General features: G+C 35.0%; 1 protein-coding gene across 15 annotated transcripts in view; it reads right to left on the reverse strand.

The window, feature by feature from the left end:
• Nucleotides 1-22803, reverse strand: part of DMD (dystrophin) — a 2249390-nt gene that overhangs the window by 1343776 nt on the left and 882811 nt on the right. For all 15 annotated transcript variants that reach the window (XM_070067426.2, XM_051827673.3, XM_070067427.2 and 12 more), the window contains 4 exons: nt 18120-18290; nt 10853-11035; nt 3860-3994; nt 591-740 (listed from right to left, as the gene is read on the reverse strand). In XM_070067426.2, the coding sequence (XP_069923527.2) occupies nt 591-740; nt 3860-3994; nt 10853-11035; nt 18120-18290 (639 nt within the window). The remainder of the gene's footprint in view (nt 1-590; nt 741-3859; nt 3995-10852; nt 11036-18119; nt 18291-22803) is intronic.

Genomic DNA, 22803 nt, shown 5'->3' on the forward strand with positions numbered 1-22803 from the left:
TCAGCATCCAAAATGCTAAACTACACACGCTAACTTCCTGTTATAGAATCTAAGTTCAGGTTCTCTCAGTAGAATGCTGATTTAATCTCTAGCTTAACTTTATTTTCCTGCTTTAAAAGTATATTTTACAATCAAATACAACTATCTTTTCTTTTAATCTCATTTGTAATGTCTTGGTTTTCAAGAGTGAGGAAAAGAGAAAGAGGAAGAAAGGAAAATGGGAGAAGAAGGAGAAGGAGAGAGGTTAGAGGACTACACCCATACATATTGGCTAAACTTGCTTAGGGAAAACAACTGCAATCAGAACAGACCTGAGTTTGAATTACATGGTTATTAGTTCGTGGACCTTAGCACACTACTCCTCTAAGTGCATCTAAGTTTTTTGTGAAAGATCTTACTTGGTAAGGTTTTGGCAAGAATGAAATAATATAGAAGGAAAGAATTCAGTCAGTATCTGGTACTGGACCATCTAAAACTAGAAGCTGAGCTAATATTTAAAGTATTCCTCATTTTACCTGACAGGCCTATATCTACTATACTTGTATATTTATGTAAATTAGATTAAAGAGATTTTTCTCTTATTTTCATACCTCTTCATGTAGTTCTCTCCAGCGAGAATTAAATGTCTCAAGTTCCTCATTGATGAGTTCATCCATGACTCCACCATCTGTTAGGGTCTGTGCCAATATGCGAATTTGATTTGGGTTGTCCTCTGAATGTTGCATCAAATTTTCGAGTGACTGAAATACATTTGCAATAATTACTATTTCTCTTCTTTTTCTAAATACATTAAATTAATACAAAATGCTCAGAACCATCTGACTTCCATACAATTAAGTCATAAGTAATTTTAAGCAACATTTAGTTGGATGATAAAACATGACAGAGCACTGTTATTTAAAAAATATATGAGTTCAGTATGAATCTCTATGGGCATGTAGCAGCACTGTGAACTGAGCACTAAAAAGATGATTGTCAGCTATCTTCTTCAATGATATTCTCTAATCGCTGGAAAGGTAAAATACTCATATCTCTATCTATCTTACAGATAGTGGCATCTGGCTGACATTATTCTTAAGACATATTTATGTAGAAATTCATGAGCCAATTTTACTTTTCTGAGTTAAAAAGAAGGGACAAACTCTTAAGAAGAAATCCAGCTGCTCTTCACACTTTTTCACGCATATGCATCCTGGGGATAGGACAGGCAGAATTTGGAGTGGGAGGTCATAACAATGAGGATAAAATCTTTCCTACTCAGAGACAGCAGAGAGAGATCACCTGGGTGCCTCATCATATGGCTCAACCACTGTCATTCCTGGACAACCTCCTTTCAATCTTATCTTTGTGCTGAGAAAAGATAATTTTATGAGCTTAAAACATTGTCTGTATTTCTATTATTGTCAATGCAGCAGTCTACCTCAAAATACACACTGCTCAAAACTGACAAATTTGCCTGGCTACATTACACAAGAAAAAAGAATATCAGTGTCAAGTTTAGGCATGCTAGACAACTAGTGATTCAATATCATCCTACTGGATCTTAAACATTTCTGTAAGCAGTGAGTGTTATGTTCCAAACAACTTACTCAATGTATAGTTATTTTCTTCATTTTGAAAAAACGGAAATGTTTCAGTACGTTTTTTACATACCCAATATTTCTCAGATTTTGAGCAACAAAAATCATACTTTCCTGCTAAAGTTTGAAGAAATAAACAGACTTTCTAAATGGTTTTGCACAAAATTTTTGACTAGAAATGCCATACTTAAAAGTTTATCACATTTATATGAAACTGTTATGAATTTATCTTTATAAATGTATATTTTATTAATTGTAATAAAATTTTATTTTGCAAACTTTATTTTCACAGATGCATTCTTCTTTATAATTGCTAATTAAGCATATAGACTGGTAATTATAAAACAATTTCCAATATAAGCAACAAAGCAAAATTAAAGAATCAACCATGGAAGTCTTGAGTAGCAAGGAAATCTATAAATTAAATATTTCTTTATCCTTAACAAATGATATTCCAGCTCTGACTATGCAAAATGTGTCAATTTAGAAAAAATTACACTGCCAAAGACTATTTTATTTAAAATGGAAAAAAATTAGTAAATACTAACATTATGCCTTGTCCCTTTCCATTTTCTAAATACTCTCAATTATTGCTTCAAATTTTCTTTCCTCAATTATTATTTTTTGAACATCCATTAGTTTTTCAGATCATCACTTGAAGTATAGCATGAAGAATTTAGCTCAGTACTTCATGCACAGACTGATCATGTCATAGGATAAATATATCTTCTCAACTTTGGTTCTCACCAGTGTATTCTTATTTATGTGATTTAAATGTATTGCATACTTTTTGAAGACAAATCAAATGATTAAGGAGGGGTGATAGGTCAATAAACATTTCTGAAAACAACAGGTTCAGAATTGTAGGCCAATTGAGGCTTCCCCCACTGTTCACTGATATGTCTTCAGGTTTTACAATATTTTTTTGAAAATAAGGAATTTGTATAAAATGATCTGTAGTTTTCTGCTCTGATGTTCTGGGATTCTAATTCTATTCTGTTTAAAAAAACATTTGACACTTTCTTTATAGGTTACCTGCACATGTTCTATTTGCAATACTAGAAAGAACTCTGCATACATCACATATGCTAAAACTACATAAACATGCATATAAAGGATAAATCTAAAGTCCATAGGGCATTGATGATTAACTGTTATAAGTTAACATAAATCAGAACTTGTACATGCTAACTTTTAAAAAATTTAATAAATCTTCAAAACTTGAAAATACATAATTCTCTGAACTTGCTAAAGATATATTTCCATAATCAAACCATGCCCCTTAAATGCCTCAATATATTCTGTAAGATATAAATTTGTGATTTTAAATAATCTCAAAATGTTCCTATTCAACAAATTTAGCTTTTATTATGGAAATGTTTCATATTATCAACCTTTTCAGTTTTCTTCCAACAGAGGAAATTGTTTATTGGAACTGTCCTAGTACATCTCTAGTAGATTAACATATGTAAAATATCTACATATAATTTAGAAACATAACAAAAGACAATTGTTCTCTGTAAAAGATTATTTAAATTCTTATTAAAATCTTGAGATTGGATTAGGCATTGTGGTACAGAGAGCTAAAGGGCTGCTTGCTTCAGAGGAAGCATACAGTTTTGGTGTGCCTAGGATCAAGCCCCGCCTCTGCTTCCCATCCAGCTTCCTGTTAATGCACACCCTGAGAAACAGTGGATGAAGTAGTTGGATCACTATTATTCTTGTGAGCCTCTCCCTCTCCCTCTCTTTCTCCCTCTCCCTCTCCGTGTGTGTGTGTGTGTGTGTGTGTGAGAGAGAGAGAGAGAGAGAGAGAGAGAGAATGACTTTCTTTTTATTTTTTTTTTTTTGACAGACAGTGAGAGAGAGAGACAGAGAGAAAGATCTTCTTTCAATTGGTTTGCACCCCAAATGGCCGCTATGGCCGGCGCGCTGTGCCCATCTGAGGCTAGGAGCCAGGTGCCTCCTCCTGGTCTCCCATGGGGTGCAGGGCCCAAGCACTTGGGCCATCCTCCACTGCCCTCCCTGGCCACAGCAGAGAGCTGGACTGGAAGAGGAGCAGCCAGGGCAGAATCTGGCGCCCATATGGGATGCAGGCGCTGCAGTCCAAGGATTAGCCTAGTAAGCTAGTAAGCGCAGGACCAGCCAGAGATTGTCTTTCAAATAATAAGTAAACCTTAAAAACTCTTGTGGCATGGAACACACGCATAACACAAAGTGCCCGCACAGTTGTTTCAACACCACATCTGAATTGTCATCATTTAGATTAAGTCATAACTCACATCTAGCACCTCAGAGATTTCCTCAGCTCCGCCAGGAAGAGTCTCGGTAGTTTTAAGTTTGACTTCTACTTCATTTAGCCACTTATTTGCCTTCTCCAAGTATGACAATAACTCATGCCAACATGCCCAGACTTCCTAAGAAAGAAAAATATATCACAGTTTCAATATTTTGATTAAGAGTGAATGTGGGACTTTGGCACTTCATTTTTAGAACTTCTTAAAATACAACATTTTATATCATTCATATTTGCCTTGCAGTAATTTAAAATGCAACTAATCTTTTTGATCATCTAATATCTCTATAATTACAAATCACTAAATATATATTTTATCACATGCATAAATTCAAGAGTCCACGATTTATATTTTTAAATTTAACAAATCACCATTATTGTCTGGAAAACACAAAATAAAAGAATATTAACTATTCCCAATCTTCTACCACTTCTAAACTTTAGCATATTTAAATAATTTGATATTTAAGGTATGAGTTTAACTATAGCTCTCTTTTTAATATCATGCATATGTTGCATGTTTTTAGGCAGCCATGTGCTTTATGAAAATGTAAAGCTTCGTTTAAGTGGCTATATTTTTGATTACTTAACAAAAGACATTTATTGGGCAGACAATTTTTAGTTTTGTTTGCATTCAAAATTTGTAATGCCAATCATGAATGTAGATTTTTGTCAATATTTCTTATTGCACTGATATATATAATACCTATTGATAATCTCGTGTATTTAGAACTTGCTCTTACATATTATAAAATTGATTCATATACATAATATTTAAAAAGCAGAAATAAAAAAGCAAAACTTTAAGATTGCTACAAAAAATATACAAGCAATCTTTGACTTGCAAATAGAAAAGGATATGTTAAATAAGACATCTTGTTTAAAAATGGAAAAAAAAATGACCTAAGCTAAAGAAATGGATGGATTTGTTTACATTTAAAACTCAAACCTTGGAATCACCAAAAGACATCATAAAAATTTGAAAAAAAAATAGCTTCAAGCTTGAATAAAATAGTTATATTTGTAATATAGGAATAAGAACATAAAAATTCATTAAGACATTAAAAAGATAAATAGTTCAATAGAAAATTAAAGGAATCTTAAAGTAATGTTTTAAAGAAAATGTAATGTAGATATGCAAGAAACATATAAAGATATTCAACCTCTTTATCAACCATGTTGACAGACACAAATCACAAATTTTAGAACTCCATATGCAAGGGAGGTATACAACAACAATTTCTCTTTATTACTTGTGAGAGTATATATGGGAATGCCCATTTTGGAAAACAATCCATTATTCTCAATAAGGTGAACATGCACAGTTCCAATGATTTCATTATTTGATATAGATCCTCAGAGAAACCATTTTATGAGGACAACAAAGACAGTTACAAGATCAGTCATTTGAGTATTGTTTATAGTAATTAAAATAACAGCATAATGCTCATTGGAAGGGGAATGGGTAAATAGGCTATGTTGCCTTTAAGCAGAGAATATAGAAATATGAATACACTCATCAGAAAGAACAATGAGGAAAAATCTTATACACTGAACTCTTTGATGTAAAGAAGCACTAGGAAACCATGTATTACAGGTTATTCTTTTTTATAATGATTTGTTTTTCATTCATATATGCGTGATAAAATATTTTTAAACAAAGAAATAAAGTAACTTTCTGGATGATGATTATGACTGTTGGGAAAAAGGTAGAAAGAAAACAAAGAATATAAAAATGGCCATTTTCTAACAGCATTGGAATTGTAAATATTGGAAAACCCCAGAAATATAGTAAATACAGTGCTGTAATCACCACAACCTGCAATCACTCCCCCACAGTACCCTCTGCAGTAAGGCTTATGGAGGAAATTTTAAAAGTATCTAAAAAATCTGTTATATTTCCATATTTCTTCTTTGTTCATTGCCCTAACAAATGATGGAGGATATTCTACTTCTATCTGATGGGAAGTATCAGTCCAATGCACAATGCAAGCCTATCTACCTTCTATACTTGCTTGGTATTTCACATACAGTTTATCACACAAAGTGAAATTAAGTATTTTGCTTTAAAAGGTGATAAAACATCTTAAATCTGGGTCAATTCCAGCTCCTGCTGGACTACAGGCTGTCTTCCTTCTGGGCAAAGATCCCATTGGGAAAATATAAATATCTCCTTAAATACCCGAGTGTACCTTAAAGGTTTGAAGATAAGGGGATGCAATTGGTAATGTGTCTTATTAACTTTGGTGCAGATTGAGATAATGAACTACCTTGCTGATTTAACCATCAGGATGTATGGCCTCTTCTGTGCTCGATACATTTGAAGGACATAGCTGGAGAGTCTGAATGCACTAGCTTTACAGGTCACCTTTTCAAAATAAAATACAGTCCTGAACTAGAGCTAAAAAGCACTTAGAATTACTATTGAGATTAACCATTTGGAACTTAAAATTACTTTGAAATCAGAGAATTCACAGTGGATTTGAAGGACAGCACAAATTAAGAAGTAAACATCTATTCAAAATGGTAGATGGAGCTAATGTGGTAAACTCTATCCCAAACCCTATTTCAGTAATGCTGAAATACTGCATATAAGAAAAATATTTTAAATTCATAGCTCATCTTTAAAAATGTATAAAAACCTCAAGTGTCAGAAAAAAAAAAAGTACAAGTTCAATGTGGGAAACCAAGCTCAACAAAATCCTGGCATATCAAAATGAGGTATATGATATAAAGCTAGAGTACCTAACTCTAATTTGGAGCTGGGAATAAGACATAGATTTCATGAATTGCAGGAAGATGGAAATTAATAATGTATTATATGACTCTTCCTGGAAACAAAACAAAAAAAATATATATCCCCAAATCTTGGAGTACATGGAATGAGCCAGGATGTCAAGAATCTTTTGGAATCATGGCTAGATAATAAGGTTCCACTTATAAGAAATTTCAATCTAAGCTTATATCACACTTGAGAGTAGGGCATAGTACCTTTAGAACTCTCGTAGAGACAAATATGAGGTGTCATAAGGACCCTGCAATAGTCCATAGCAGAAAGAATTTCTAGGAGAAACAATTCCTACTATAGGTGATTTCAGAAATAAAAAAGGATATAGGTCCCATTAGGAGAATCAGTGCTCTAGCATTAGTTCTAATAAGTGGTAAAATCTATACTTTATGACATAGAGATAATGGGAAAAAGATGATTTTATGATAAATATACTTATTCTAATGGAATGTATTTCCAGTAGAATTTATTTTCTTGAGATTGGCAACTAATGTTCATATTAAAGAAAAAAAGACCAAGTTGCCTACATGTTATATTGGGAGCACATTTATTCATCTTTTTCACAAGCCCTGGTGTAATTAGAGAGGGCTGAGGGGAGCTGAAGAGGAGATATTTAAAGGAAATGAAATAGGGCAACCCTTCTTGTTTAGATTTCTATGGGGAGAGGTAGAAAAAATACATCTGAATTCTTTTTATTATCAGACTTACAAGAGAACCACTCATGTACTTGCTGAGTTATTTATGGAGTCATTTATATGAAATGTCATGTTGAGCTCTTGGTATGGCCAAAGAGGAATCAAGAAAAAACTCTTTAAAAATTATCTCCCCTGAGCAGAATGAAATGCAGGTTCTTCCAGTATCCATAGGGTCTGAATTCAGATGTGGTAAGTAAATAAAAACCCAGGGAATCAAAGAAATATTGGTCAGAAAGAAGTAATCAGCAATGGAATGTGGTGTCCTGCTATTGGCAATAGTAAGCCTGAAACTTCTGTTAAACAATACAAGGTACCATGAATGTCTAGGAAAGCGTTGGTGGGTGGGGGGGTGGGGGTCCAAAATCCATATAGATCCCCAACAGACTGCATTAAGTTTTTGGAGAGCAAGCCAGGTCAGTGATGATAACATTCAGAAAAGGGACCATAGACTAATTTCAATGATGTATGTGGGTGTCAAAAGAAAGGAATGAAGAAAGAGAGGAGGAGAAGAGAGGAGAGGAGAGGAGAGGAGAGGAGAGGAGAGGAGAGGAGAGGAGAGGGGAAGGGAGGGGAAGGGAGGGGAAGGGAGGAGAGGGGAGGGAGGGGGAAGGGGAAAAGGAGGGGAAAGGGAAGGAGAAGGGAGGGGAAGGGGAAGGGGAAAAGGAGGGGGAAGGGGAAAAGGAGGGGGAAGGGAAGGGGAGGGGAAGGGGAAAGGAGGGGAGGGAGATGAGAAGAGAGAGGAGAAATGAAAATGAAACGAAACAAAACAAAACAAAACAAGAAATAGCAATTGTGGCCAGCAAGAAGAGAACATTCATATGGAGAATATTTCCTCTTCTTCATCTTTCTTTATGCCAATATGAAAAGATGAGCATCCAGAAATTGGGGAGAAGGGGAGATTGTAAGACCACTGTTTTTCTCAAACCTACCTCTATAAATTACCAAATTAATTTAAACTAATAGATTTAAATAAACTATGAGATTGAAATTTAAACTATATTAAATGTTAATAACTAAGAGTTAATATAAAGTTATGAGGTCAGACTCGAACATTGTTTAAGAAGCTAACTGCTGCTGGTGCCACGGCTCACTAGGCTAATCCTCCGCCTTGTGGCGCCAGCACACCGGGTTCTAGTCCAGGTCAGGGCGCCGGATTCTGTCCCAGTTGCCTCTCTTCCAGGCCAGCTCTCTGCTGTGGCCAGGGAGTGCAGTGGAGGATGGCCCAGGTGCTTGGGCCCTGCACCCCATGGGAGACCAGGATAAGTACCTGGCTCCTGCCATCGGATCAGCGAGGTGCGCCAGCCGCAGCACACCGGCCGCAGCGGCCATTGGAGGGTGAACCAATGGCAAAAGGAAGACCTTTCTCTCTGTCTCTCTCTCTTTCACTGTCCACTCTGCCTGTCAAAAAAAAAAAAAAAAAAAGGAAGCTAACTAAAAATGGAGTTTGTCATGTTTGGTTGTAATTATCAAAAATAACTGTTTCACGCTTATTACTGATTGAGACTTATTCAGACCTATTGTGTATGGAATACTTACATAGAAGTAGATCAATTGTCCAAAAAAAAAAAAAACCAGATAGATTTCTAAAAGAACTAAAATATTGAGAAACAGAAAATATGGACTTTGTAAAAATATAAAAAGTCATGCATACATAGATGAATCAGTGTTTGTAGATAGATATGAGTAGATTTATCTATTTAAGATAAATCACCCAGAATCAAGCAGATTTAGAGAAGAATATCAAAGATATTAAAGATAAGGTGATAGGATGGTGAGATTCTTCATAGATCTCCTAAATTTATATTAAAAATAGGAATATATGGAAGAAAGGGTTAACCTATCCATTCTTATTAACATATCAGGTGGCAATATAAATGAAAGTAAACATTCAGACAAAACAGTGAAACTGCAAAGCACTTAAGACAAAAACATAGCATGCCAGAGAAAAGTAGAAAAGAACAATAATTTTATAGCAGACTTCTTAACAGCAAGAAACTTCAGGAAAAGGAGGGAATCATATTTTCAATACTGTAAAAAAAGTTATATTCTCGTGGTTCAATGTTCAAATATGCTATTATTTAATACTATGGTCAAACATATTTTCAACCATACAAAATCTGAGAGCATTTGTTACACTAAATGAAAGTTTAAGAAAGAAACTGACTACACAAACAAAGGGAAAGATAAGGAAATTGATCACATAACTGGTTAAATAACACTGGCTACAATAAATAAACATAATGCAAAATAATGATTACAACAATAGCAGCAATAGCAATGGTACTGAATAATTGGGGGGAGTAGGAAATAAGATACAAATGAAATGCCAGGCAACAAAAATGTAGAAGATGGGTTAACCACGTTGGTAATTACATAATGCTAAATTTTCTCCCATATTAAATTGTAATAGGCACATCAGTAAAATTTACCATTGCTAAATTTTGTTGATTAATATATGCAGGATAGTAATTAAGCGCATTGTTATATAAATCATATTTCAAACAAATAGAGAAGGAATAAAAAAGGGACTAAGTTACTTCATAGTTTCAATGCAAAGAGGCAAGGTTAGAAGCGTTATCACAGATGAATGGCAAACAGAAGAGTAACTCAACAAATGATCTTAAAAATTTTGAAAAAAAAAATCCCTAAAAATATTGAAAAAAATTTGAAAAAAATTCCCTAAATTAAATTTCTGATAAAAAGTATCATTTAAATGAACAACATTAATAATAGGAAGCAAAGAATAATTATGTAAGATACTAAGAAAATGAGAAAATAATACTCAACTGTTTTATTTAAATATTGTCATAAAGCAATTTTCTAGATGTAAAGATGCCCTTTCTCATGTATCATGATAGCAGATTTGTTATCACTTCCATGAAACTTTTATCATGCCATCCCTTCCATTCCTGCTCTATTTTCTATTCTATAACACTCACACAGCACTAATGTTAGAGATGTATCTTTACATTCTCAACAACTCTAATAGTCCTGGCACAAAGATGGCCTTTGTTAAGTGTCTGAGAGGTGAACTGGATTAAAAAAAGATTAAGTACTGGAAAGCAAGGAAGAGATTGGAACTGATAACATAGTAACTTAGAGACCACATCCTATAATTAGAAATGTGTAATTTGGAAATAACTAGTATATCTGGGGTAAAAAATGTATCTTGGAAACTACTGATTTAAACTGTATCTGCCTTTAAGTATCAAATGATCAGTATATAAATCACGTTTGTATTTGTGTGTAATTGAAATGAAATAGCTCATCTAGTTTTCTCAACAATTTTATGAAGCTGTATTCTAATGTCCATTTTACATACTGCAAACAGGTTTATACAGGTTGAACAAGCCTGAAGTTATACAACTTACAAGTGCACGAGTAAGAAATTTAAACCTCAGTAACTTTATGCCAGAAACATATTTTTTTAATCACTATGCTTCACATACAACCATATGTATACAAATAACTGACAAAATTCAGAAAAGCAACTGACCTCCAATGTCTTGCATTTTCCATTCAGCCTTGTGCACAGCCATTGATAGTTGGTGGTTAGAGTGTCAAGTTCCTTTTTTAAGGCCTCTTGTGCTGCAGGTGGAGCTTGAGCTATGACACTATTTACCGACTCAGTTAGGAGTTTCACTTTTGATTCTTTTTGTTGCGCTTCTTCTTTAGCTCTCTGAAAAACAATGAATATTGTTTTAATGTCAAGGCAATGGCTTTACTTGCAAAATGAATTCCTACGTATCATGTCATTTTGTCCTCATAATATTGTTGTTAGGATAAGATTAATGAAAACATATCTTTTTAAAAAAGATTTATTTGAAAGGCAGAGTTAGAAAGGCAGAGGCAGAGAAAGAGAGAAAGAGAGAAATAGAGAATTAGCCTTCCATCTGATGGTTTACTCCCCAAATGGCTGCAATGGCTGGAGCTGCACTAGTCTGAAGCCAGGAGCTTCCTCTGGTTCTCCCATTTGTGTGCAGGGGCCCAAGGACTTGGGCCATCTTCCACTGCTTTTCCAGGCTACAGCAGAGAGCTGGATCGAAGTGGAGCAGCCAGGATTTGAACCGACACCCATATAGGATGCCAGTACTGCAGGTGGTGGCTTTACCCACTACACCACAGCGCTGTCCCTGAAAATATATCTAATACTTACTCCAATCCTTTTTGTAAATTCAGAGTTGGTTGTAATTAGAAACTTTATAGAAAATTTGTGATCAGAATATAATACTTAATATGAAGACTTTGAAAACAGTCAGTGCTTGGATATGTATTTGTGGCTGTGTGTGTGTATGTGTGTGTGTGTTTGTATAAAGTTGTTTTAAACAAGTCAGAAACAAATATTTGAATACTATCTTAGGTTCAAAAATTTATAGCCGTCTAGAATAGAAATAACGTGTAAATCACTCAGATGGATGAATAACAGTGAAATTTGTACAAACATCATTATTTAAAGTAAAAGACAACTAACACAGAAAGGTCCCTTTATTTTTATATTTGGAACCATATTTTGATTAAAAAATGTTCCATTCAGTAATCGAAAAATATATGTGAGAAAAAAAAAAAAAAGGAGAGAGAAACACAGTCCCTAAAATCTGGCCTGGCCTTTACAGCTATGCTCTGGTTCCGTCTCAGGGAAGATAATTTGTTTCACAGAATTTCAACATAGGACAAGGCCCCTTCGTTAACATGATGGATTGGGAACACAAAAGGACCACTCCTACATTATGCCTGAATACAGGCACAGATGTCAACATTGACCAAGACACAAAATATCAAATGCTCTCCTATCCAGGTTAATGTGAGTGGCTGCTGCTTCTTTATCAACTACTATTTTACCTCACTCTAGTCTTCCCTCCTACTGCACAAGATACCCAGAGAGTTACCCCTACTCACTGATAGCAAGCAATTCAAAGTAAACCCCTTAAACTCCCCTCAAACCACCAAATACAGGACAGGCTCTATAGTGGCTCTTCATTCAATCACACACTCCACCGTACACCATGGAATATACTTCCTCTCACTACAAAAGTTAACATATCCAAGTTTTTCAACTATGGGAAACTTGCTGGTGGTTTTTGGCAATAAGACATTGATTCTCCTTAATTTCCAATATGTACATTCATTTCAAAAACACCCCCCGACACATATGCATATATGGTGGGCTTTCAAGCATTTAGTTTATGTGTGTGAGGGATATGAAGGGGCAGAAAGCGGAATGGAAACAAGACATGGAAAAATACTATACATGTATAAATATTGGGGGCCAGCATTGTCGCACAGTGGGTTAAAGCCCCAGCTGCAACACTGGCATCCAATATGGGTGCCGGTTCAAGTCCCAGTTGCTCTACTTCCAAACCAGCTCCCTGTCGATGTCCCTGGGAAAGCAGCAGATAATGGCCCGTGCCCGTGTCCTTGGGACCCTGCACTCATGTGGGAGACCTGGAAGAAGCTCCTGGCTTTTAGCTTCGGATCAGCTCTGTTCTGGTCATTACAGCCATTTGAGGAGTGAATCAGAGATGAAAGAGCTCTCTGTCTCTACCTCTCTCTTTAACTCTGTCTTTCAAATAAATAAAATCTTTAAAAATGTATAGTTCTTAATTCCAGTAACCACTGTTGCTGACAGGAGTTTAATTCTTTTGGTAAGTTCTGGGTAATATCTGCCTCCAGATTATTCCATGTTGGGTGAGAGAACTGAGATATAACTTATATATCATTCTCCATAATTAGTTGAAAGTTGGTGGGGAAAATGTTAATTTCCTAGCACTTGCAGTCTACTAAACAGGGGAGAAAGTGAGATTCAGTGGCCAGGGACAGCCCTCAGGTAAAGAAATGCAAGTTCTGGCAGGAGAAAGAGGGGCCTTCGTACCGTGATGTGGTGATAGTAAAGAATTATGGGAAGAACACAGAGTCAGCTAAAAAGACCTTTATATTAATCAAAATAATCACCCTATTCCTTTAGACTTAGTCCCACAATTCCTTAAAAGTATGCAGTCGGTGGCGAATGCATCATTGAGCATGAGATTTGTTTCTCCACATATCATATTTGATTGCAGTAATTATAGAATTATCAACTATTTGACAACTATGAATCACTTAGTATGTGTTGCTGTGTGCTGTGTTCACCATGTCTTTCAGGATACTTCATTGGATCTTTAACAAAATCTACTGAAATGCATTTTCTCTACATTAGACAATGGAAAACTGCAGCTCAGAGAGTTTTAAGTAAATGGTCCTGGGAGTTACATCTTTTATTTCTTAGTTTCTGTTAAGCCTGTCTCAAATCTCCTGTGAGATGAGAAGGAGCATGTTGCTGTGGATTCAATGAATGAAATAATTCATTTAGGCAATAAACAACCCATAAAACTGTCTAAAAATGTAGAAAAAGAAACACTTCTTCCATTGAATTTTAGGCTTTCATATATTCTTTTTGAATAGCAGGCTTAGATTTGGGGAAAGGTTTATAGAAGAAAAAGAGCAAAATTTATTAATGTAGTAGATATGAGAAAAGGAGATTATGATGAATTTCTCTTCTGTGGGAAATGATAGAAAGTTAAATGAGTTGTATAGCTTAGATATAATCCTTAAAATAAAAAGCAAAATGGATGATGTAGTCCAGACATAACCCTCACAAAAAAGGCTCTTAATCACTTTATGTCCATAAATCTAATCATGGTATGTTCAGACATCTTTCACTGCCAGTATTTCAAATGAGTGGTTCTCAAAATATGGATCCTCGCAATCACACTCTGGAACTTGTCCCTTGACACCACATGGGAATCTGTTAGAGAGAAAAAGCTCATGTCCCACCCAAGAGCCACTGAATCAGAAATTCAGTTAGTGAGACTAGGCAGACTGTGTTTTAAACAAGTAATTCAGGCAATTCCTGTTCTCCAAATGTATGTGTTTTTCATGATACAAAAGACATTTCAGTGGGCCAGCATTGTGGTATAGCAGGTGAAGCTGCTAGTGACAATGGCATCCCATATGGGTGTCTGTTCATGCCTTGCAGTTCCACTTCCAATCCAGCTCTGTGCTAATGACCTTGGAAAGCAGCAGAAGATGGCCCACTTATTTGGGCCTCTGCCACCCACATGGAGATCTGGATCAAGTTCCTGAATCTTGGCTTCGACCTGCCTCAGCCCTGGCCATTGTGGCCACTTTGGGAGTGAACCAAAGAATGTAAGCTCTCTTTCTTTCTCCTTCTCTGTCTGACTTTCAAATAAACAAACAAAATCTTTCAAAAATCATTTCCAACCAAAGTTTAAGCATATGGTCATTTCCAATTTCCAAAAGAATTCTGAGGTCAGATGTTGCATATCAAATACTTCCCTCTGCTTGTACACATCAACAGAAAAAAAATTCTTAACAAGGAAAAAATAAGTTATCAAAACAGAATGGTCATTTTTAGGGAAAACACAGGAAATAAAACAAACAGAAGGAGGTCTTTGCTTTTTTGTTGAGTAAATCAAGGAGAGATGTCAAAGTAGTTCTGTTAATATTTTCTGACAATATAGAAAAATTTGCTCTTAAAATGAGCACAGGTTCAAGTTCTGGACAAGGTACTACCCTCTAGGTAACGAAATTGATCTAAACAGATTGCCTTGATGGGAAGGAAAAATTCTCAAGGAATAGGAATCTTCCTGCCAATTCCTTGGGTTGTTGTTGCTAGAAGCTACTGAGTTTCCTTTTTTTAATAAGGATGCCATGGTGCAGTAATTTTATAGCAAAATTATTTAAATATGCCAATCCATGTGAACAAATTGGTTGGACCATTCATTTCAGTAATTGTTTTTAAAATTTAAAAATGTGTGACACTGTGTTCTCCAACACTGGAAATTAAAGGGATGTGATGAAGTGGTTGCCCACACAGGTAGACTTTTCAAGGAGGGAGGGAAGATAGGAAGAGGGTCTAAATCAAACCAAAAAACCTGGAGACAATCAGCAGCTGAAGACAAGCTGTTATCTGAAATAGCCTTTATAGGGATTTGAAGTAGTGGTTAGATGACATTAGAAGACATAGTGAGAAAAGATGAGAAACTGAAATTAAAGGAGAAAAGCCACATGGATGGCATGCAAATTGTAAGTAAGGCAAAAGGGAATACATTGGGAAGGGACTGGATGAGATGGGCTGAAATACCTTCAACTCTCTGGGTTCTGTCTCAGATAAAGCTTATATGACTATGCCTAAATTATTTGACCTTTCTGGAGATTTTAGTTTTTTGACCAGCCAAGAGAGAAATGGCATTCTACATTCAAAGAACCTCCTAGCTCTTCAATTTTGACATAGTTTCCCTCATGGTGATCCCCCTACCACAGCCAAATTTAAAATAATTATAGTTCACTATTTGGAACACTCTAATAGCTTTCCCTTTTCGCTTCAAATTGAAATTCCTATGGCATCTTATAAAACCCCTGCGTTAGTGGATATATGCCAATACCCTCAAACTCATCTCAGGTCATTTATCCCATTTCACTCCTGGCAGGCAGGCAGGCAGGCAGGCAGGCCTCCTTTTCTTCCTAATGAGCTTTAAAAACTATTTGTAAAAGCTTTTCTCTCTGATGGCTTTTCTCTATAATTCAGATTTCTTAGATTAAATACAATTCCTCACAAAAGTTCTAAAAGTCAAACCTTTCTAAATAGCATCCCACCACTCCCAACCCTTACCCACACACTCCTCATATTTATTTCACAAACCTGGTTTAATTTTTAGGCAAATTACCATTATCTCAAATGATTTTATTTATTTCTCCATTCATCGCCTACTCCACCTCTCTAATACAATGTAAAAAGGGCAGGCAGTAGTCTTGATTACCATTATCTTTGTTCTAGAAGTGCATTCACCTCACTGTAAATACTCAATATTTATTGATCATGAGTGAATGATACACAACACTATTGAACTAGAATGCTCTAGAAATGAAAATTATTTACCAAATTCAATCTTCCTTTTAAGTTTTAATTTTAGCTTCTATAATTGATTAAAACCATGCAACAGATATTGTATTTAAGCATATGAGTTTTCACACAAATATTCTCTGAAACTAAGTATTTATGAATGATTATAAAAATAATATAATAAAGTATGTTGAATTAGTTTCTGAACATGCAGTACCAGTGATAATAGTTATAAAATAACTATTGGGTTTGTAAGTACTTAATTTATGCTAGGCATGGAATAGCACTCTCATGTTCCATTCTTCCAATAACTGTGGGCATTCTGATATTCAGAGATCACAAATGAGAGAATTAAAGCTCAGTGAGTTTACATAACTCACCAAAGATAGAGTTTGCAAGAGGCTGAACCAGATTTTACACCCAATTGTGTGACTTCACATTGATTTTCTCTGTCACAGAGTGTGGGATCAAGTAAATATCTTATTACTATTTCCCCATGGGTTAGGGTCTTTAGCTTATATGTCTGTACTACCATCATTTAGGATTACAACTAAAAATCATTTTTGCAATCTGTGCTAGAAAATTTACTTACATTTCAGTTTCAATCCTGAAAGTTCATAACTGTGATATTACAAACATGATAAAATTCAGGATTATGTGAACTACTGAGTTGTCCAAGCCCATACTGAAAATACCACTGTGTACAATATACAGTCCTTACTTCCAAACCCATGTTACATACATTTCCTTGTTCTTTTGTTTATCCTTTTGTTTCAAGAGGAGTACATATAAACTGGTCTTTTAAATCCATATTAAAAGCCAAATTCTAAGAAACCTCTTCAAACTACCAAATTAATACAATTTGTTGACTACATGTTGTCTTATCAAGAACACTTAGCCTCAGTTACAACTTAACTTGCCTCAGCTAGAAATATCCAGTGAGATCATCGGATTCCATTCCATACAGAATTTTCAGAAATAATCTTTCAAATTGTGACTGTCAATCTTTATATTTTGACATAATGCATTAAAGTTAATGAATAGTTCATAATTTGGGGGTCAACACTGTGGAGTAAGGGGTTAAGTGGCTGCCTGCAATTCTGGCATCCCATATAGGCACTGGTTAGAATCCTGGCTGCTCTACTTCCAATCCAGCTTCCTGCTAATTTGCCTGGAAATGCAGTAGTGGATGGTCCAAGTATTTGGACCTCTGCACCCATGTGGGAGATCTGGAGGAGGCTTCTGGCTTCAGTCTGGCCCAGCCCTGGCCATTGTGGACATTTGGGGAGTGAATCAGCAGATGGAAAACTTTCTCTCGCTCACTCGCTCGCTCACTTGCTAAATTTCAAGTAAATCTTAACAAAGGATTTTGTAGTAAGAAGAAAAAAAAAAGCACTGTGCTTCAGGAGTAGAGACAAGGGCTGTAAACAATCCATTGAATCTCAAAATGTCCATTTCACTCCAATATATTGTATTTTTGGTACTCTATTAGTTGCCACCATGGATTTCTTCATTTAGTCTAGGGTTAATCTAAAGAGTATAAAGTAAACTAAAATTAGATCATTGTAAAAATTAAGAGAGGGAATAAGAGAGGAAGGAGAACAAAGGGTGGGAACATGGGCAGGAGGGAAATTTTGGTGGGTTGGGAACTATGTGTTCTGAAATCAGTATAGATGAAATACATGAAATCTGTTCACCTTAAATCAAATAAAGAAGATTTTATAAAATCTAAGTTGATAGCATATTTCAAAATAAATAAGAATCAATCTCTAAAACCAAGATGATGAGATGATAAAGAATCATAATTTCTGGTTATGATATGGTTATTTCCTAATTTTCCTTTTTTTTTTTAAATTTATGTTACCTTCATCTCTTCAACTGCTGTCTGTAATTCATCTGGAGTTTTATATTCAAAATCTCTCTCCAGATATTCTTCTTCCGCCTGTGTCATCCATTCATGCATCTCGGATAGATCCTTCTGAAGACTTAAAGTTTTATCCAGACCTGCCTTTAAGGCATCTTTTCTGGTGTAGACCTTCCATAAAACAAGCAAACAAGCAAAGCATGAACTGGCAGTGACCAAACATCATCACATTATCATTCAGTCTGTAAATAACAGAAAGTTTAGATAGCAAAGATGAAGTAAAAGGTTTATATGCATAAGAAAAATATCTCATGAATATCAGATACACTTAATTTCACTTAAGAGTGAAAATTAGATATAGTCAATTCCTTGGTATACTTAATAAAATTAACAGGTTTCACTATGACAACAGTTTATCTTCATGTGTGGCAATGTTAGTTTGGGAATAGACAGCAAACAGAACTCATTTCTGTAATATGTTTAACTAAAGTGTCCTTGCAATTTTAATAGTATACACAGAAGCATTATTTCTTTGTGCTTTTTAATACTGTTTTAAGAATAAAATATTTCCCAGGACTTAGTCACAACATATCTGGAGAAACCTCTTGTGAATAAAAAAGAATAATGAATATAATATGCAGTTAGGTCATTCTCAAAAAGAAGATAGCATACAAACTTATACATACACATACATAAGCATGCAAAGTTTGTTTCTAACATTTATAGTCAAATGGTTGTAAGTTAAAGGGAATCATTATATTTTCACATGTAAGATGGGCCAAAAATGTAACAAAGATGTATATTTTGGCAGGGATTTAGAGGAATAAAATTTTTATATATGTTAAGAGAAATATCCAATAGTACAACTGTTCAGATAGCAAATCGGCAAAATACAATAAAATTGTTAATGTTCATGAATATGAGTCTACATTTCCACTTTTAAGAGTATATCATACCAAACACACTTAACAGATTTTTATGTATAATGTTCAATTTAGCTATGAATACGGGAACACATTGGAAACAAACTCAAATACACTTTCTTAGAAGACTAAATAAATGATAACAAACACAAACATATCATAGAATATTATGTGTCACCAGTGCATCATTCCAGCTGAAATGAAAAGTTGCTCAATACACAATTTTGAGTTTAGAGGTAAGATACAAAACACTCCGTGTGGTTATAGAGAACAAGTTAATCAAAACTTGCAGTATGAAAATGTACTCCATGCTTTAAAACTAAATGAGAGGAAAAGAATCAAAAGTAATTTATTTTTAAGGAAAGAAAGGTATTTGGCTATTCTGAGGTGAAAGCATGAGTTTATCGGGAAGAAGAACAGCTACAGAGTAAGAACACCTGGATTTAATCCCCAGTAAGCTAAGTGAAACCAGAAACATCATTTCTCTATATTTTAGCTTCACAACTAACCTAACAGTTGGACTAGATGATTTCCAAGGTCTTCTTCAAATGTAACATTCAACAACTCTACAGCTAATCAAAGATAAAGAGAGAGAGATGGGGTGGGGTGGGGGAGTTTTTTGGTTACATATATAGATAGAATTCTGTGAAAGGTTTTGTTTAAAAAAGTTTTGTTAATATAGAGAACAAATTTGATATATTTCATAGATACAATTCTAAGAAGATAACCATACTTCCCTCTCTCCCTCCCTGTTAATCTACCTCCTTCCATTCTTTTAAGTACTATAATAATGTAATTTTAATTCATCAATAATGTTCAACAAGTAGAAAGTAGAAAGGTCACTGTTCCACAGAAGTATAGACAAAGGCTATAAATAATGAAATCATAAGATATCAGTTCCATTCTTAAAAATTTTATATTCTAAGCCGGCGCCGCGGCTCACTAGGCTAATCCTCCGCCTAGCTGCGCCGGCACACCGGGTTCTAGTCCCGGTTGGGGCGCCGGATTCTGTCCCGGTTGCCCCTCTTCCAGGCCAGCTCTCTGCTGTGGCCAGGGAGTGCAGTGGAGGATGGCCCAGGTGCTTGGGCCCTGCACCCCATGGGAGACCAGGAAAAGCATCTGGCTCCTGGCTCCTGCCATCAGATCAGCGCGGTGTGCCGGCCGCAGCGCGCCTGCCGCGGCGGCCATTGGAGGGTGAACCAACGGCAAAAGGAAGACCTTTCTCTCTGTGTCTCTCTCTCTCACTGTCCACTCTGCCTGTCAAAAAATAAAAAAAAATAAATAAGAATTAAAAAAAAATTTATATTCTATATTAACTGTCATATATCATAGAAAAATATGATATTTGTCTTTTTGGGATTTAGGACTGGCTGATTTCAATAAGCATAATGGTCTCCAGTTGCATCCATTTTGTTGTATAAGACAGGATTTCATTTTTTTATAACCGAGTAGTATTTCACTGTGTATATACTCAACATTTGCTTTATCCAGTTACCCTACTTCTCACACTATTCAAAACAATTGAGAGGGAGGAAATCCTCCCAAACTCCTTTCATGACTCAAGCATCATTTAATTCCAATGCCAGGTAACGATACAACAAACAAACATCACTGTAGGCCACTATCCCTGATGAACATAGATGCAAAAATTTTCAAAAAGATACAAGCTAATTAAATCTAAAACACATCAAAAGATGATCCACCTTGATCAAATAGGATTTATTCCAGGGATGCATGGATGGTTAAACAAACACAAACCCATAAATGTGAAGCATCCCATTAACAAATTGATGAATAAGCATCACATGATTACCTCAATAGATACAGAGAAAGCATTTGATAAAATACAACATTCTTTCATGATCAAAAAAAAAACATTAAGTGAACTGGGTATAAATGGAACATATCTCAACACAATTAAGGCAGTATATGACAAACCCATAGTCGGCATCATATTGAATGGGGAAAAGCTGGGAGCATTTCTACTAAGAATTCCCACATTCATCACTGTTATTTAATACAGTTCTAGACATTTTAGCCAGAGTTATTAAGCAAGAAAAAGAAATCAAACGGATACTAATTGGAAAGGAGGCAGCCAAATTATCCATGTTTTCAGATGATATAATCTTATATTTACGGAAACCAAAAGACTCTACTAAGAGACCATTGAAACTCATAAGAGTTTGACAAAGTTGCAGGCTATAAAATCAACACAAAAAATCATTAAACTTTGTATACATGAATAACATGGCTGAGAAAGAATTTGTAAGATTAAAACCATTCCCAACAGCTAAAAATAATTTAAATACTTTCAAATAAATTTACCAAGGATGTTAAATATCTCTTCAATGAAAATTATAAAACATTAGGGAAAGAAATATAAAATGACACAAAAAATGAAAAAAAAATCTGTGTTCCTGGATTGGAAGAACTAATATGATCAAAATTTCCATACTACCCAAAGTAATTTATAGATTCAGTGTGAACCCAATAAAAACACCAAGCACATCCTTCTCAGATCTAGGAAAAAAATGATGTTAAAATTCATATGGAATCAATAGAGACCCTGAGAAGCTAAAGCAATCCAAACAATAAAAACAAAGCCAGATGCATAACAATACCAGAATTCAATACATATTGCAGGGTTGTTATAATCAAAACAGTCTGGTAATGGTACAAAAAATAGACAGCAGACCAGTGGGACAGAACAAAATCCTCAGAATTAACCCATGCACCTATAATCCAACTAATCTTTGACAAACGAAAATCACTTCCTGGAGAAAGGACAGTCTCTTCAATAAATGGTGTTGGCAGAATTGGATCTATGAATGCAGAAGTAGGAAATAAGACTCCTACTTTACACCTTATAAAAAATTTAACTCTAAATGGATCAAAGATATAAATATATGAATTGATACCATGAAATTACGAGAGGAAAACAATGGGGAAACTCTGCAAGGGAGTGGCATAGGCAAAGACTTCTTGGAAAAGACTCCAGAAGTACAGGCAATCAAAGCAAAAATAGACAAACAGAATTACATCAAGCTAAAAAGCTTCGGCACAACAAAACACTCAACCAAGTGAAGAGGCAACCGACAGAATGGGAAAAAATATTTGCAAGCTATGTAAATGATAAAGGATTAATATCCAGGATATATAAATAATCTGGTTATGGGCAAAAGACATGAAGAATCATTTTTCAAAGGATGAAATACAAATGGGCAACAGACACATGAAAAAAAGTTCAGTATCACTAGCCATCAGAAAAATGCAAACAAAAATCACAATGAAGTTTTACCTCACTCCAGTTAGAATAGTTATCATCCAAAATTCAAAAATCAAAAAAATAACAAATTCTGGTGAAGATGTAGAATAAAAAGTACCCTACTACAAATCTGGTGGGAATGTAAACTAGTACAGCCATTTTGGAAAGTAAGGAGATTCCTCAGAAAGCTGAAAATAGATCTACGATATGACACAGCCATCCCACTCCTAGGAATTTACCCAAAGGAAATGAAATTAGCATATGAGTGTTATCTGTACCCTCATGTTTATAGCAGCTCAATTCATCAACTGTGAAATGGTTTAGGTTAAATTTACATTATTCCCTTAGCCTTATCATATTAGTGATTCCAAAATGCTTGCCTTAAGCTAACTAATCTACTATACAGTTTAAATTGATTACATTGCCTTGTCACAATATGTAAAATAGAAAGCTCTTCACCACTGTCTTCCACACTCAAACACACTTTATTTAATCT

This window comes from Oryctolagus cuniculus, chromosome X (assembly GCF_051225735.1).
Source record: "Oryctolagus cuniculus isolate XC-2025 breed Fujian yellow rabbit chromosome X, ASM5122573v1, whole genome shotgun sequence".
NCBI lineage: Eukaryota > Metazoa > Chordata > Mammalia > Lagomorpha > Leporidae > Oryctolagus > Oryctolagus cuniculus.